The sequence below is a fragment of the Hyla sarda genome, chromosome 6 (genome assembly GCF_029499605.1).
Source record: "Hyla sarda isolate aHylSar1 chromosome 6, aHylSar1.hap1, whole genome shotgun sequence".
Taxonomy (NCBI): domain Eukaryota; kingdom Metazoa; phylum Chordata; class Amphibia; order Anura; family Hylidae; genus Hyla; species Hyla sarda.
This window is the reverse complement of record NC_079194.1, coordinates 99,668,465-99,687,138: the sequence shown is the minus strand read 5'-3', so window position 1 is coordinate 99,687,138 and position 18,674 is coordinate 99,668,465. Positions and strand designations below refer to the sequence as shown.

Genomic DNA, 18,674 nt, shown 5'->3' with positions numbered 1-18,674 from the left:
AAATTACATTGTTTCCTATGGGCAACTGGTCAACTTTTCCTCCGACCAGGTTTTGATAAATCTTCCCCCTTGTGTGAACCCAGCCTGATACTACAGGAACCTGCATATATAAAATGTGCTATCCTACTGTTTCCTATGCTTCTGTCCCCAGTAAAGTAGATAGACCTGTAGACTCGCATAACACCCTACATCTGCTGGCTTCTATACTGGATACAGAACAGGGCTCTTTATCTACTAGGGCAGAACTATAAGCAGCCTGTACTGCTATTGGGTGACCAAACCTACAAATCAAGTTATATAAAATAATAATTATTATATACACTCCTGCACTACATTTATTTATTCATATATTTTAGACTAGTAATGAGGGAACTTACAGTAAATGTGTCCATACTCAAATTTGTCAGCTCTGCCATCGATTGCTTTAGTCTGCTTTAATGTGTACCATTTTGCAAGTGCTCCTGTTACCTAGAAAAGATGAGTTCAGTGCTTGGAGACCAGAGACCGTCGTCCTGGACTTTTCCAGGCAACCGGAGCACTTGCAAAATGGCAGAACTTTATGAAGACTAAAGCAATAAACCACTGAGCCGTCAGGTTCAGACACATTTACTGTACGTTCGCTCAACTGTAATGGAGACACTTTAAGACGAATTATACTAGAATTATGAATGTAGCCTTTTTAAAGAGGAATCGTAAAACATGACTGGTCTTCTGAACATTTTTATAGTTGAGTAAAGACTGTTTATACAGATGGAACGATGAAGCCAGCACAGCTCATCTGGCCATATGTAGAAGGGCTGTATAGGCCAGAAATGCATACACTGGGGATTTAGCTGACACAGATGTGGACTTTAACTTGCCAGATCAATCTTCCATTTTAACAGGATCCGTCTCGATGGATTTCTCTTGTACTACCATTTACACAAGGGGCACATAGTAAGTGTTTAGGCGGCACTAGAACTTTTATTTTTAATTCCTTACATTTTGACACTTAAGCCTAGCAAATCTCTTTTTGCTGTTTATTTGCGCTGGGAACACATTATCTTTCACTTTGAGAACTCTATTCATTGTAGCTCACATTCAGAAGAAGGGAAATTGTATAAAAAAGGGGCACAGGGAGGCTATTAGGTTCACTTCTTAGCTTAACTTTATTTTACTCTATAATTGATCCTATCACGCAGCCAAGGGACTGTAGTTATTATTGTCATTATTGCAGCAAAAGACGCATGAAATGATAAATGTGACATAGAAGGGAATGAGCCACTAGTAACAGCAGCAGCTACAAGGGAAACAAACATTCTTAAACTTGTACTTTCTGGTGTTCTTCTTGGAGACTCTCTGGAATTGCTTTGAACATTGAAGTATTTCATCTCCCAGAGATTCGCACTCCCGAAGCTCCTCGTGCCTTTGTGCCAGCAGTTTGCTGGATTTGTCTGCCATTGTTTCGATTAGATCATCAACCTGGAAGTCGAAATAAAGTATCAGATAAAGTGTTTATAATGAAAAATGGGGTAAAACTCACCCTTTTATTTTGGACATATTAAAATTCAGTAACATACACCATCAGAACATTCCCCAAACAATTTAATTGAGCCATGCACTGTTACTTATGGTCCATGGGGAGATTTATCAAAACCTGTCCAGAGGAATAGTTGCTGAGTTGCCCATAGCAACCAATCAGATCAATTCTTTATTTTTTTCAGAGGCCTTTTCAAGAATGAAAGAAGCAATGTGATTGGTTGCTGTGGGCAACTCAGCAAATATTCCTCTGGACAGGTTTTGATAAATCTCTCCCCACCCCTCCCCATGTTCTTAACATTTATGTTAATAACTTATTCCCAATAAGAGTGATTACAGGTTTTTAGGCAGGATTCACACGAGCCCATTACATGTATAGTTTTGTGTCTCTATTACAGACACAAGTTCCACCCTTACCATGATTCTGACGACCTAAACTGACAGCTTACAGTCCAAGTATTCAGATCCTCAGTCAGGCCTGGATTTGTGTCTGTAAGGCTAAGTTTCCACTTGGTTTTTTTTCTGGCAGTTTTTGGAATACTGCCACTGCAGTTTTTGAGCCAAAGCCAGAAGTGTATTCAAAAGGAATAGGACATATAAAGGAAGGACTTACACTTCTCCTCCCTTATGGATCCACTTCTGGCTTTGGTTCAAAAACTGCAGTGGAAACTTAGCCTAATACAAACACAGAAATGCTCATGTACTGCATTTATGTGAAAATGGCCTTACGGTGTTTATCATACAGACATTATGACATTATGACAGCTTAAAGGGTATTCCATATATGAACACCATTTTTCAGTCCCTGTATGCATACAGGGGGGAATTTATCATTGGTTTTACCTTGTTTTTGTGATGTTTTGTCGCAGAGACTTTTTTATTTTGTAGTTATGCGATAGTCTGGTTAACATTTTGTAGTTTGGTTATAAATTTATCATGTGTAATTTGTCACACAATTTGCCACAAAGCCCTCAATATGTCACAAATTTGTACCAGCCCACACCTGGGTTACAAAACTGGCTGTGGACAGCATTTGCAAAAAGTCACACATTTTGGCACAGTGGGTTAAAAAGTTGTAGAGTAGGAACCATACAAAGTGATGTACTAAAGTGCAATTCTAAAAATGTGTACTAGCACCATATTTATCACTTGCCATGCAGCTATTTGATACATCTGATGCACTTACACATTGCTACCACACAAATTGTAGGTGAACATTTCGTGTACAGCAGGCGCCGACTGAATCAGCCAGCGCTAGGAATGCTGAGACATGCGCTGTTTCCATAGAAATGCATTTACGTGCTGATTCCAATGAAATAATTAATACATTTCTATGGAAACAGCGCATGTCTGAGCATTCCTAACGCTGGCTGATTCAGTCGGCGCCTGCTGTACACGAAAGGTCCAGCTACAATTTGTGTGGTAGCAATGTGTAAGTGCATCAGATGTATCAAATAGTTGCATGGCAAGTGATAAATATGGTGCTAGTGGAGTCCTGAATTTTTATTTCTGCAGCAGAAATTCTGCATTGTGCATGGTGCAACAGAATCCTTTTGAAGGTGATGGGAGGCTCCTGTACTGGAATTTCTCTGCTCGTAAATTCCGTAGTGTCAATGTAGCCTTATTGTGAGCTTTGTGCAGTCAGTGACCCAGCAGGGGATGTAATGAGATCCCAGCTATTCAGCTAATGCGGCTTAGGAATAGAGGTTGCAACTAGAGATCTGTACAAAATAGGCATAGTAGGGGGAGATTTATCAAAACCTGTGGAGGGGAAAAGTTGCCCATAGCAACAAATCAAATCGTTTCTTTCGTTTTTCACAGGCCTTCCTAAAAATGAAAGAAGCTGATTGGTTGCTATGGGCAACTGGGCAAGTTTTCCTCTGCACATATTTTGATAAATCTCACCCAGTAGTGTCTATATCAGTGATTCCCAACCGGGGTGCCCCGGTACACTGGGGTGCCAAACTTTTTTTTAAATTTGAATTTCCCTCTTGGCGGAAGCATCAGCGTCGTGTGCTGAACACATCCGCCAGAGAGGATCCTGCGTCGGGACACCGGGCGGGGAAGCGAAAAGTGAACAACTCCGATCAAAGAAGACATCACCTGTGAGTCCTGCATATAGCAGCACTGTAATCTACATAGCTAACAGATATATAGGTGATGTGTTTTGCTTCTTTTTAGCCATTTTTTTCTTGTCTGTCAAAGACTATTCGATAAGAGTGCCCCGCAGAAAAAAAAATTTGTGAGGGGTGCCCTGAGCCGAAAAAGGTTGGGAACCACTCATATATTTATGAACCATAAAATGGTGTCTGAGGATATGTTAACACAGCAGAAAATTTGCTGGCATATTTTATGTGATATCCCAGTACAGGACATGGTCCTGCACTACCTTTAGGCCCTGCCAGATTGAGTCCCTCAGTGACTTGGGGGCTCCCCTGCAGGGTCTCCCCCTGTTGGTTTTATAAAGGTGTGTGTGTGTTACTTTAATGCCTAGACAGGATCCATATGTATACGTAGTATAGAGGACCTGTGGGAGGTCTCAAGGATCTGTGTGTAAGTCTGTCACATGTTATGTTATGCAGTCACATGTTCTCCCAGAGAGCACCAGCTTAACCTATCATCCACAGCTTGACCAATGGGCTATAGTCCAGCCCCCCACTATATAAAGGGGCAGTCATTACAATTCTGCTCTCTTATGCTACCTTACTGAGCACAGCCACCACCAGAGATCTCAGTGCAAGTGATCAGCATCTGGAAGGCCACAACAGCTACAGTCTCTCCAGTAAGTCTCAAGTCTATGTCTGCTGTCACTAAAACTAGACAAGTCCTGCACATAGTCAAGTCAAGTCTAATTTCAAGTCAAGTTATCTACAAGTATATTGGTCCAGCAAGCTGTGAGGTCCTCTGGGTCCTGGCCACCTCTCTGGGAAATCCAGCCTTAGCTGTGAAGATAATTACACCTGTCTTCTTCTCCGTAAAGCCTCCGTTTGACCATAACTGGTTGTGGACTCTCATTTCCCTTTAAGCAATTGGGATAGCGGAGAATCCGGGCGTGTGGTGTTCCGAAAACCACACTGGCATCACGAACACTAGGAGTTAATACCATCCAGCCCCCAGGGTTAATAGTGTCTGATCCCACCAACCTACACCGCCACACCCGTGGTCCCGCCATTCACCCGGTGGTTCACCACATTTATATTACAACCACATTTTTCTGATTACAAATGAAAATATGCTTGTAAAATAAAGTACACCGATTAATCTTACGCTGTGTGAACATAACCTGAAGGTGGGTAAACCCCAGGCTGACTGGTTTTACAACTGCCTTTAAGGTCATGCTGAGATTATACCTTGGAGTCTTGCCGGGTACCCTCCAGGTCACCTCACTAGTAAGTAGCCCACCTCCCGACCTATAGTAGTTTATTTTTATGAAGTTTTTTTTTTTTTTGATTACTGTGGTATCAACAAGGCAAGTGCTACATTTCCTATATAACGGTACAATCCAGCTGTCAACCAGCACTAGTTATTTCCCATTTGGGTAGGTACCTGCATCTGTAGATTGCCAATGGTGTACTCTGACTGATGTTTCACCTTTTCTACCGCTTTCTTCTTCCTTTTCACCAGGGCAAACTGCCTTTTCTTACCCTACACAGAAAGTCATACATTCACATTATTAAAACACTTTAGATGATAGTGTGCTGTAAAAGATACATAGATAGATAGATAGATATACTTTTGTTTACTATTGCTGGTAGGAGCTGCTGTTTCTAGGAAAAGATAACTCGACACAGTGGTTCCTCAAGTTACAATATTAATTGGTTCTGGGACGACCATTGTATGTTGAAACCATTGTATGTTGAGACCATAACTCTATGGAAACCTGGTAATTGGTTCTGAAGGCACCAAAATGTCATCCAAAAATAGGAAAAAGTGAGGATTAAACAAAAATAAGTAGATAACTAATATAGAAAAAGCAATTCCTTATATATAAAAGTAAGAAAGATCTGCTGGAAGCTGTAATTACAGTCTATGTTAGTGTTTCCCAAGCAGGGTGGCTCCAGCTGTTGCACAACTACAACTCCCAGCATGCCCGGACAGCCAAAGGCTGTCGGGGCATGCTGGGAGTTGTAGTTTTGCAACAGCTGGGGGGCACCCTGCTTGGGAAACACTGGTCTATGCAGAGGACAGAAGCTTCTTCGGGGTCCTGTACAGTACACGCAATGTCCAAAAAAAGTAACATGGAGCCGCCCTCACCTGGTGTCCAAAGGAGCAGCTAACCCTGGCCCAGGTAAAGAGTACAGAACATGTAATACCTCTCTGTACTGTAGGGGGCGCTACCAGACATTAGTCAGTGCATACACTTAAGAAATACAGGGGTTTTACCAGTGAAATGCTCATTCTGATTGGTCGGTTCTTCCAGCCATTGACACGTTTCACAGATCTGGACTGTCTGTACATTGTATGTTGAGTCTGGTTTCAACTTACAGTGGTCCAGAAAAGACCATCGTATGGTGAAACTATTGTATGTTGAGGCCATTGTAAGTTGAGGGATCATTGTATCTCTTTAATATGATGCCATACAGACCATCAAACTATCAGGGACTCTGTATTTCTCTATACATCTCCTGTGTGCTCACTAGTGTTGCTCGCGAATATTCGCAATTCGAATATTATTCGCGAATATCGCATATTCGCGAATTCGCGAATTTCGCGAATATAGCGCTATATATTCGTAATTACGAATATTCGTTTTTTTTTTTTTTTTTTTTTCACAGTACACATCACAGTGATCACCCCTCTCTGCTTCCAGCTTGTGTGGTGTAAAGAAGGCTGTAATACTACTGTGTGAGACTGGCGGGCTAAAATTCGCATATGCGAAAATTCGCATATGCTAATGTTCGCATATGCGAATTTTCACGCATGTTAATCGTGCATATGCTAATATTCACATATGTTAATTTTCGCATACGTGAATATTCGCATATGCGAAAATAAAACGAGAATATAACGAATATGTGAATATTCGCGAATATAAGACGAATATTCGTCCATATATTCGCGAATATTCGCGAATTCGAATATGGCCTATGCCGCTCAACACTAGTGCTCACAAGTCTAGCATATGCATGAGGCCTTACTCCCAAACACTTGAATGGAGCGAGCCGTACATATAATGGAATGTAGCGGCTGCCTTGCCTACAGAACAGAATATATACCTTAACTTTTTACGGTCACAATTTTTTTTTTCTCTGTGACTGATGTAAAATGAGGAGTAAGCTGACAATAGTGGAATATTGCATTGTTTATAGTGCACATCTGCAACACTAGACATCAGAACTAGTTTTCCTGTATTTCACAGTAGGGGCAGGCATTGCACATTCACCGTAAAAAAAAAATATTTTTCCACCAGGAATTAGATTTGTCAGTTTCTATCAGTAACAGCTTGTTTTGGAGAAAATGGATGACTTATCATGATTATAACCTGGGGATGGACAGCTGACAAGAATGAATACAGAACTGTACCTTCTGTAGGCCTGCGGGCACTGAGGTGACAGACACACGCCTTGTGGTTTTCTTGGAGCGCACAATGAGTTTGTTTGCGGTGATCCGCTCCGTCTCTGCCTCTACAACATTAACATCCATTTGGAGAATTGCTTTCAAAGAAAAATAATACGTGAATCTGGATATGTTAGGTTCTGTATCATCTCTGGATGAACTGTCAGCTCTGTCATTACACCAAACCTACCGTATATGCAGGAAAATACAGTGGTTATATTTATAATAATAATTATAATGATTATTGCCCCATGGAAATTTTCTTCATGTTGCCCAAAGCCGATCTCCCGTCCGTTCTGCACAGATCGGAGAGACGTAGCTGATGTTGGGGGCACAGTTGCCAAGGCAAACATATGACACTCCGTGTAGAAGCCTTTTTCTGATGAATGGGACTCACGGCTGCCTCAGCACCTGTACGCCCAACATACAGCTGCGTCTTTCAACACCGATCTGTGCACAACGGGTGGTAGAGCAGCTTTGGACTCACCTTAAGGCTGGGTTCACACTAGGGAATTTCCGACCGGAATTCTGCTCAGGAAATTTGGTCGGAAGTTCTGCTGCATGAAGGTTAAAATGCAGGTGAATGGGTTTTCCGTGAACCCATTCACACTGCAGAATTTTCTGGTCAGAAATTCCGATCAAAAAATTCCACCAGAACATTGAACGTGCTCAATGCTGTGGTGGAGTCTGCCCGGCTGACATTGCTATCTATGGGGAAGGCAATGTCTTCATAGTGCTAGCGCCGACTGATTCATGTTTGGTAGCTCTGGATGGAAATCTTCACAAGTGTGAACCCGGCCTAAGGGTACCTTCACTCATATGTATTTTGCTGCAGATTTTCTACTGCTGATTTTCCTACCCATTGCAGCAAACTACCCAAAAATGACTTTTTATTGCAGTTTTGTACCTTATCATGGGGCAGCCATCATTCATGAGCTGTTTTTAATAGCATTTAAGATATGCTTAAAGGGGTACTCTGCAGGAAAAATTTTCAAATCAACTGGTCCAGAAAGTTATACAGATAAGCAATTTACTTATATTTAAAAATCGTAATTCTTTTAGTACTTATTATCTGCTGTATGCGCCAAAGGAAGTTGTGTAGTTCTTTCCTAACTGACCACAGTGCTCTCTGCTGCCACTTCTATTCGTGTCAGGAAGTGTCCAAAGTAGGAGCAAATCCCTATAGCAAACCTCTCCTCCTCCAGACACAGACAGAGGTGGCAGCAGAGAGCACTGTGGTCAGACTGGAAAGAGTTACACAACCATCCAGGAGCTGATAAGTACTAGAAGGATCAAGATTTTTAAAAAGAAGTAATTTACAAATCTCAGTAGACATGGAGAGGCTCTTGTCTAGCTATTCACCAATGAAGACCCGAGCTCCCCAACTGACATAGGGAATTATAATACAAAACATATGAAGCTCAGGGTCAGGGATATTTAACCAATAAACAGTTTATTAAAAGTAAATTATAAACAATTATATAATATGACCTGCGACTCACAGGGCCCTTGTGAGTCGTTTGAGTCACCTCCTAATCAATAAAATACTATTCAGGTCATTGGAAATGTTAAAAATATATAAAAGATAATAGACTGATATAACATGTGACCATACACCTAATAGAACTGGTCCAAGTATTCCAAATAACAAGTTCTGTTACTGTCTCTTAGAACAATAAATACTCGGCTGGTATGTTTAACAAGCAGACTTGAGGCTAGTACTCCGTTAGTATCCTCAGAGGTTATATGCAATGCATGCAGTAGGCTCAATTGCAATGTTGCTCACCAATCCTAGGATGTTGGATATACAGTAGGTGAGGAAATTTTACCTTCCTGTAATGCTGTTCTTAATCCTCTGTGCCACCTCTCCTTGCAGGAGCGAGCGCTGCTAGAAACTTGGCCGTCTCACAGGATCGCAGTGCTGGGTACAGTGGGCTCTGGCTCGGAGGACTGCAGCGCTTTAGTAGTAAAGGAAGCTGGTACGCTCGGCGGCATCCTCGTGTATGTTACATGCGCCTGCCGGTGCTTTGATTGACAGGCAAATATCCCTTAGGTAATAAAGTCAATAAGTGCCAAATAGGGCACAATGGGGTACTGGTGGTGGTCACAGATATCAGTATATCATAGGCTGGACGCATTTCAGGACCCCCATGGGTCTTTTCCTCTGCAGCTTGAAATGCATTTTTATCAAACTGCTGAGGAAAGGACCTATGGGGGTCCTGAAACACATATACTAGTTGTGGTACAATTTATGTAGCTTTTTATGGAATATGAAGTGTTAGTGCTATATGATGTAAACTGATACGTTTTTTCCATGTAAGTACATGTTATACATCGTGTATGGCTGCATCCAACATTACCTACATATCTCATCCACAAGGCATTTTCTGGTTTTGTATTTACCTTACTGCTTTATATGCTCGATGAAAGTACTGATCCTCTTTTAGGGACCGCATTCACACCCAGTGCGATCATTTCTCTCAAGATAAGATCCACTTGCATTACAGGTAGATATTTAACAATAATTTGTTTAATAGCAGCAAACTGGGCACTATATGCAGTGACAAATACTGGTTTCTTCCTAGTATTATTATTATTATTATTATTATGTCCCACATCTGTTTGTTCTTTTTTCTTCTCTCTTTTAATTAAATTGTTCCTATCTTTCTTACTGACTTTTTCCATAGCATAAGCTAGATTTTTGGTTGTCCATCCCCCCTCTAGTAGTCTATTATTCAGTTGTTCTGCTTCTTCTTGAAATGTATTCTCATGTGTGCAATAACTTTTTAGCCTACATAATTCTCCATATGGGATATTCTGTGTAACATGTTTGGGGTGGCATGACGTGGCCATAAGGGTAGAATTCGTAGCCGTATCTTTGCGGTATGGACTAAAGTCTATTCTATTGCCATTGACTGTTGCTGTAATAAAAAGAACATTTATTTTTTGGGGATCATAGTGAGATGTGAATTTCATATTTAGATTGTTTTTATTAATGTACAGAACAAATTGCTGATTTGGTTTCCTTGTACCCTTCCAAATAATAAGCAGGTCGTCTATAAAATACCCTATCCATTGGATGCAATAAAAAAATGTATTATTTTGAAAAAAAAAAATCATGAAGATATTCGCAAATGATGGCGAGTACTTGGTCCCCATCAAAGCTCCCATGGTCTGAAGGAAAAAATGTTCATCAAACATAAAAAAAATTGTGATTTAACAAAAATTCAACCTCCACCATAAGGAATTCCTTCAGACCAGGGGAGCAGGTGCTATAATAGTTTAAAGGGGTACTCCCGTGGAAAACATTTTTTTTAAATGAACTATTGCCAGAAAGTTAAACAGATTTGTAAATTACTTCTATTAAAAAATCTTAATCTTTCCAGTACTTTTTAGGGTCTGTATACTACAGAGGAAATGGTTTTCTTTTTGGAACACAGTGCTCTCTGCTGACATCTCTGTCCATTTTAGGAACTGTCCAGAGCAGCATATGTTTGCTATGGGGATTTTCTCTTACTCTGGACAGTTCTTAAAATGGACAGAGATGTTAGCAGAGAGCACTGTGGTCATGATGTCAGCAGAGAGCTCTGTGTTCCAAAAAGAAAACCATTTCCTCTGTAGTATTCAGCAACTAATAAGTACTAGAAGGATTAAGATTTTTTAATAGAAGTAATTTACAAATCTATTTAACTTTCTGGCACCAGTTGATTTAAAAAAAAAAAAGTTTTCCACGGGAGTACCCTTTTAAGCAAAAAAAAAAAAAAAACGCCTCTAATCCTTCTCTCCAAGGATGGAAGGTTACAAGGCAACAACGTCGCATGTAACCCATGTGAAACTACTATCCCACTGTGTGTTTTCAAGTATGGCGATGGTATGGCCCGTGTCCCTAATGTATGTAGGGGTCGTTTTTGTTAGGGGTTGTAGATAAAAATCTACCCATTCCCCTAGTCTCTCCACAAGGGACCCTATACTGGCAACTATAGGTCTCATAGGTGGCGGGAAGAGTTTCTTGTGGATTTTCGGAAACAAATGAAATACTGGCATGATAGTGTTTTCTACACATAGATACTTTTCTAGTTTTTCACTCAATACCCCCATTGCTACTCCTTCTCTCAGTATTTTCTTTAGTTTCATTTGACACCATACTGTTGGATCTTCCTTAAGATGTTTGTACACTCTTTCGTCCTGAAACATTTAATAATTCAGTTTTTGATAGAGTCCAGAGTCCAAGACAACAAATTACAATATTACTGCCTTTATCAGCGTTACGCACCATTATGTGGGAATTTCTGCTTAATTGTCTAAAGGCAAGTTATTCTGCCCTGTTTAGATTACCGTGTGGGTTGTCTTGGACACTGTTCTCATGGAGTTTAATTAAATCACATTCTATAAACTCCTGGTATCTATCCAGCACCTCAGTATGGGAGGCCACTGGATAGAAACCCGGGTTGGTGGTGTGATACTGACTACCCATAATGTCATTGTTAACATCTGCTCATTCTTTCTCCAAACCTCTTAGCATTAACAAGTTATTTTGGTCTAGGAAATTGGTACATGATATTGCATCTACCTCCGTACTTAGGCCCTGGATAGATACCAGAAGTTGGTGGAACATGATCTAATTAAACTCCAAGAGAACAGTGTCCAAGACAACCCACACGGTCACGGTAATCTTAACAGGGCAGAAAACTTGCCTTTAGACAATTAAGCGAAAATTCCCCTATAGTGGTGCGTAACACCGATAAAGGCGGTAATATTGTTGTCTTAGACTCTGGACTCTATCAAAAACTGAATTATGAACTGTTACAGGACAAGAGAGTGTACAAACATCTAAAGGAAGATCCAACAGTATGGTGTCAAACAAAACTAAAGAAAATACTGAGAGAAGGAGTAGCAATGGGGGTATTGAGTGAAAAACTAGAAAAGTATCTATGTGTAGAAAACCCTATAATGCCAGTATTTCATTCATTTCCGAAAATCCACAAGGGACTCTTCCCACCACCTATGAGACCTATAGTGGCCAGTATAGGGTCGCTTGTGGAGAGACTAGGGGAATGGGTAGATTTTTATCTACAACCTCTCACAAAAACGACCCCTACATACATTAGGGACACGGGCCATACCATCACTATACTTGAAAACACACAGTGGGATAGTACTGTAGTTTCACATTGGTTACATGCAACGTTGTTGTCTTGTGCCCTTCCACACCTTGGATAGAAGGATTAGAAGCATTATTTTTTTTTACTTAAACAATTATAGCACCTGCTCCCCTGGTCTGAAGGAATTCCTTATGGTGGAGGTTGAATTTTTGTTAAATCACAATTTTTTTTATGTTTGATGAACAATTTTTCCTTCAGAGCAGGGGAGCTTCGATGGGGCCAAGTACTCGCCATCATTTGTGAATATCTTCATGATATTCTGGGAAATTAAAAATGTTTTTTCTCTAAATAATCAATTTTTTAATTGCATCCAATCGATAGGGTGTTTTATAGACGACCTGCTTATTATTTGGAAGGGTACAAGGCAACAATATGAGCAATTTGTTCTGTACATTAATGAGAATTATCTAAATTTGAAATTCACATCTCACTATGATCCCCAAAAAATAAATGTTCTTGATATTACAGCAACAGCCAATGGGGATATAAATAGACTTTAGTCCATACTGCAAAGATACGGCTATGAATTCTATCCTTATGGCCACTTCATGCCACCCCAAACATGTTACACAGAATATCCCCAATGGAGAATTATGTAGGTTAAAAAGGAAATGACCACATGAGAATACATTTATACAAGAAGCAGAACAACTTAAAGGGGTATTCCAGGCAAAACCTTTTTTTTATATATATCAACTGGCTCCGGAAAGTTAAACAGATTTGCAAATTACTTCCATTAAAAAATCTTAATCCTTCCAATAGTTATTAGCTTCTGAAGTTTTCTGTCTAACTGCTCAATGATGATGTCACGTCCCAGGAGCTGTGCATGATGGGAGAGTATCCCCATAGGAACTGCACAGCTCCCGGGACATGAGTCATCAGAGAGCAGTTAGACAGAAAACAAGAATTCAACTTCAGAAGCCAGTTGATATATAAAAAAAAGTTTTGGCCTGGAATACCCCTTTAACCCCTTAATGACTGAGCCCATTTTCACCTTAAGGACCAGGCCAATTTTATTTTTGCGTTTTCGTTTTTTCCTCCTCGCCTTCTAAAATCCATAACTCTTTTATATTTCCATCTACAGACCCATATAAGGGCTTGTTTTTTGTGTGACCAATTGTACTTTGTAATGAAACCTCTCATTTTACCATAAAATGTATGGCGAACCCCCCCCAAAAAAATTTTAGGGAGGAAATTTAAATGAAAACCAAAATTTTGCACATTTTGGAGGGTTTTGTTTTCACACTGGACAATTTATGGTAAAAATTACATGTGTTCTTTATTCTGTGGGTCAATACGATTAAAATGATACCCATGGCTAGATACTTTTATATTTTTGTACCGCTTAAAAAAAATCTAAAACCTTTTGTACAAAATCAGTAATCTGAAATCGCCCTATTTTGACCACCTAGAACTTTTTTTATTTTTCCGTATATAGGGCAGTATGAGGGCTCATTTTTTGCGCCGTCATCTTTACTTTTTTTTAGATACCACATTTGCATATATAAAACTTTTAGATTATTTTTTATGAATTTTTTTAAATAAAATGTGACAAAAAAGCTGCATTTTTTGATTTTTTTGATTTTTTACGTTTACGCCATTCACCCTACGGGATCATTAACATTATATTTTGATAGTACGGACATCGATCGCAGACCAGAGCAGAAGACCCGGGGAGACGGCCGGAGCCAGGTGAGGGGACCTCCGGCTGTCATGCTGGATGATCGGATCCCCGTGGCAGCGCTGCGGGCGATTAGATCATCCAATCAAAGCACCGCAATGCCGCAGATGCAGTGATCTGTATTGATCACGGCATCTGAGGGGTTAATGGCGGACATCCGCGCGATCGTGGATGTCGGCCATTACGGGTGGGTCCCCAGCTGCTGCTAGCAGCTGGAACCTGTTGTGTATGATGTGAGCACCCTTCCGATGCTCAGTCATACACAGGACGTAAATGTACGTCCTGGTGCGGGAAGTCCCGCCAAACCAGGACGTACATTTACGTCCGTGGTCTTTAAGGGGTTAATAATAGACTACTAGAGAGGGGTTACACAAATTTTTTTTTTGCTAATGCTATGGAAAAAGTCAGTAAGAAACAATTTAATTAAAGGGGAGAAGAAAAAAGAACAAACAGATGCGGGACATAATACTACTACTACTAGGAAGAAACCAGTATTTGTCACGGCATATAGTGCCCAGTTTGCTGCTATGAAACAAATTATTGTTAAATATCTACCTGTATTGCAAGTGGATCCTATCTTGAGAGAAATTATCATACTGGGTGTGAATGCAGTCCTTAAAAGAGGATCAGAGGATTGGACCTTATAACTATGTACTAAGTCTATAGTAATATTGTTTACTCATCAAAGGTGCATATATCCAGGTTGCCATATACAAGGGATTGAAGTTTTGTGACACCATACTGTGAATGTCATACTATGCCAATATGGAATCCTAACCACTTTTCCCAGCTGTCATTTTTAATTGTATCATGTGATCAAACCTAGTGAGTTTTTTAACATGTTATGTCAGTAATGAAACAACTCTATGACTAAGCGCATTGCTACGTGAAACGCGTCAGAGGTTTCTTGTTTGTACTAACTTTATCCTGTTGAAGTCCTAAATAAAGAGCAAGAAGTTTTATCCATACACCGAGCGATGGACATTCCTTCTTTGTGTGGATTGACAAATCTTCAACCTAATAAAGGGCTGTGGCTCCAAATCTGCAGGTAAAATTTGCAGCACTTTTGAACTAAGTTCTGATTTGCAAAGGATGTACTTTGTCATAAAGCAAGATGAAGATACACCATCCTACTTTTATTCAACTGTCCAGCACAGAGCTTTTTGCCTAAAAGCTTTGTTTGCCCCAGGAAATAAAATTTAAAATGTTTACGTTGATAATTAAGAATTCGGCAACTCTCTTAACATAGATGACATAGAAAATACACAAAAGTCTATGAAAAGATGCTTTATAACTATTATTTAATCGGGAATACAAGGATTTATAAAAAAAAAAAGGCAGGTAAGTCATAGGTGCCCTATAGTTGGGGATTTAAAAGTTTCAAAAGAAATAATGGGTAAGTCAGTTTGCTGGTTCCCGGTTCAAAAGGGCACCTAAAAATATTGAATCTGGAATCTGATTGGTTGCCTTGGGCAATTGCTCCGCTTTTCTTTTGCACTACTTTTGATACATCACCTTTATAGACTATAGAAAAACCATCATAATAAAAATAATGGCCCAGATTTATCAATCTGTGTGAGAGAAAAAATTGAGTAATTTTCCTGCAGCAACCAATCTCAGCTCAGCTAACGAGCTCTGGTAAAGTGAAAGGTGAGATGTGATTGGTTACTAGATTATTTCCCTCACACAGTTTGATAAATTTGGGCCAATATGTTTATTGTGAGTAAAAGGAGTACTCTGGCGCGCACTTTTTTCCTTTTATCCCGTCCGGGCTGCAAAATAAAAGGAAACACACTTTCTCTTACCTGCCAACGAGCCCCCGGAGCTCCGGTACACTCCGGTACAGGTGTTCGGTCCCCGGGCTGTATTCTTCTTACTTCCTGTTAGCCCGGCACGTCACACGGAGCTTCAGCCTATCACCGGCCGCAGCGATGTCCTGCCTCAGCCGGTGATAGGCTGAAGCTCCGTGTGACGTGCCAGGCTAACAGGAAGTAAGAAGAATACAACCCGGGGACTGAACACCTGTACCGGAGTGTACCGGAGCTCCGGGGGCTCGTTGGCAGGTAAGAGAAAGTGTGTTTCCTTTTATTTTTCAGCCCGGACAGGAAAAAAGGAAAAAAAATCGCGCCGGAGTACTCCTTTAATATACAGATCCTTTCAGATTCAACAGATGCTCTCTAGATACTTTGAGATGTGTTTTCTTGGAAATGATAATGCATTTGTCAGACAATTTGTTCAGTTTACATGTAGGTCCCAGCTAGACGGATGTAGTTGACACAGACTAATTTAGATTTGCGTAAACAATTGGTCTTCTTACCAGCCTGTGAGATCCTCCTTCCTGACCTTTTGGCCGTTTCCCGTGACAGTGAGAGGTGTTGAATCATTTTAGGAAGGTGATGCTGTTTGTGAGATAACACTGGTGACTTATTCCTAGAAGACGCAGCATGGAGGGGGATTGCAGGCTTCGCTTCTTTTATTCTGGTGGTTAAAACTTTACCCAAGAAAACTTTCATCTTCTGCCCCAAGCTTTTCTTTTTATTCTCTGGGGTCATGAAGGATCCTGAATCGCTGTCACTGGATAGTTCCTCATTGGGAACAAGGACCTTTTGGTTCAATAAGTTGGTGGAGACAGCTCCATGCCACCTGCATAAAGAAACATGAGTAATGGTTACCGTAAGGATGTATGCACATTACATGTATATTACAGAGAGTCCTATTGGTCCATAGCAAGGTTTCTAGAGAAGAATTTAAAGTCATATAGTCATATTTACATGCAGTATAGCAAATTTAGCCAAAAATTATTTTAAATTCTTTTTAAGATCTTGAATTGGACCAGTAGAACTGGGTTTAGCTAAACCAAATGGTGTTGATGACTACCTAATGTCTAGAGATTGCCTTAGTTTAGTCCAGTGACCATAACATTTTTTGTAATTACTAGTAGAGTGCCCGGTATTTCCCAGTCTTCCTACCTAAACCTTGTGAGAAAGGAAAAGCAGCAAGGTTTCTCTCTTCCTTATATGCTGTCCTCATATCCTGACTCATGTTCCGTCCTTATATCCGATCCCGTCCTCATATCCCAACTTATATCCTGTCCTCTTATCCTGACCTCATATTCTGTCCTCATATCCCGACTTCCTATCCTGTCCTCATATCCCGTCCTCCTATTCCGTCCTAACATCCTGTCCCCCTTTCCCATCCCCATATCCTGTCACCATATCCCATGCTCATGTCTTGCCCTTATATCCCAACCTCATTTCTCAACCTCATATCCCATCCTCATATGCCATCCTCATATCCCATCCCTCACACTATTCTGCCTGCTGTTGGTCCAGAGGCAGTATGGTTACAAGTCCTGGGATATATATGCAGCCCAAGAGTAACCCAATCAGGAGATGTACCGGAAGTCCCATAGACTTGCATGGTACTTCAGAGAAAAACCCTCAACCCTCGAATAAGGGGCTGGGTTAGGGTTGAATTTACTCTGCTGTATTATTAGTTGACATATAAGTATCGTGTACCATGATTCATCAAAATATCCTCAGCCATTTGAAAGTTATGCTGGAACACATACATACATTGAGTGAGAACCTGACTTGTTCGCTAGAATGTAAGAGTTTAGCAGCAGCAGCAGCAGCAGCAGCAATAAGTGCAGATTTCTCTGAAGGACCATGCATTACATGGGAAGCCTATCAATTTCAATGGGAACCACATACTTCTTCATTTCCCCAGTGGTAATGCTGTAGTGAAATAAACATTGGTTGCCAGATTCCTAGCTGATGATTGATGACCACTGGGGGTCCTGTGATCAGCTTCTCATAATAAGAGATTGTTTGAAGTGGAGAACCCTTTTAAGGTTAGCTAAGTTTTTTTTAGTAAACATAAAAAAATTCACCAGTTATGTAGCATTTTTTGCCTATTCAGCACTTTTCATTACCTGACAATGCCTTTTCTTTTCAGCTGGGAAGTGCTAGACTTGTTGACCTGGACTTTGCCTTTCTTGATAAGGTTCTGAGACTCCATGACTCCATGAGGTTCCATGACTATTTCACCTTGAACTCTTGGGGCGGTGGTCTTTTCATGTTCTATGGAATTGAATGTTATCAAAGGTATTTTCCAAGGTTACCTACTCCTTCAATTTCTTACTAAAATATAGATTCTTGAAAGTCATAGAGACATATAAGCTAGATATACCCTTCAGGTGGAAAAGGTGGAAGGAGTGAGAAATTTTCCCAGACTATCTTAAGCTTTATTAGAACATGAAACATTCATCAAGGACTTGTGAAATTCCTCATCTGTCGCTCCTCCGTTCTTGGGAAGTGAATGCTGAAGAACTTGAAACAAATAATCATAACCACAGTGAATAACCACTGTCCTATCTCTGTTGAACTCATTATTGGTGCTATAATACAGATACCATAGCAACATATACCAAAGTAAGGATTTAAACATTGCCATTGTCCTAGCTGCTTGTCGAATAAGTCGCAGTCAATCATATTAAACCTTTATTATTGTAGTCCAGGCCAGGATAAGTAAGCATAGAACCCCACTTTGTGAAAGCAAATCTCCATGCCACCCCTTAGTGTGGTTTATCTGTCTCATTATATATTCTGTTTTAGCTCTTTCTGGTGACCTTGTGATGCTCTTGTGTTAAAGGGGTTATCCAGGAAGAGAAAAAGTAATGCTTTTCCTCTCTTTTCCCGCGCTCCACTTCTGCCCCAGACATATCTTTTTCTGGTTGCATCAATCTCGGATTTAGA

At 40.3% G+C, this 18,674-nt stretch overlaps 1 protein-coding gene across 2 annotated transcripts; it reads right to left on the bottom strand.

Moving 5' to 3' along the window:
• Nucleotides 1-127: 127 nt before the first annotated feature.
• C6H3orf49 (chromosome 6 C3orf49 homolog) lies at nucleotides 128-18,204 on the bottom strand. 2 transcript variants are annotated; one of them, XM_056524536.1, is made up of 5 exons: nucleotides 17,852-18,204; nucleotides 16,235-16,560; nucleotides 7,042-7,172; nucleotides 5,065-5,163; nucleotides 128-1,461 (listed from the first exon to the last, which is right to left on the bottom strand). In XM_056524536.1, the coding sequence occupies exons 1-5, from the start codon at nucleotides 17,953-17,955 to the stop codon at nucleotides 1,264-1,266; spliced, it is 858 nt and encodes a 285-aa protein (XP_056380511.1). In that variant the 5' UTR covers nucleotides 17,956-18,204; the 3' UTR covers nucleotides 128-1,263. The 2 variants fall into 2 exon arrangements, with proteins under 2 accessions (XP_056380511.1, XP_056380512.1); XM_056524537.1 differs by having other exon boundaries at nucleotides 7,042-7,142.
• Nucleotides 18,205-18,674: the final 470 nt, after the last annotated feature.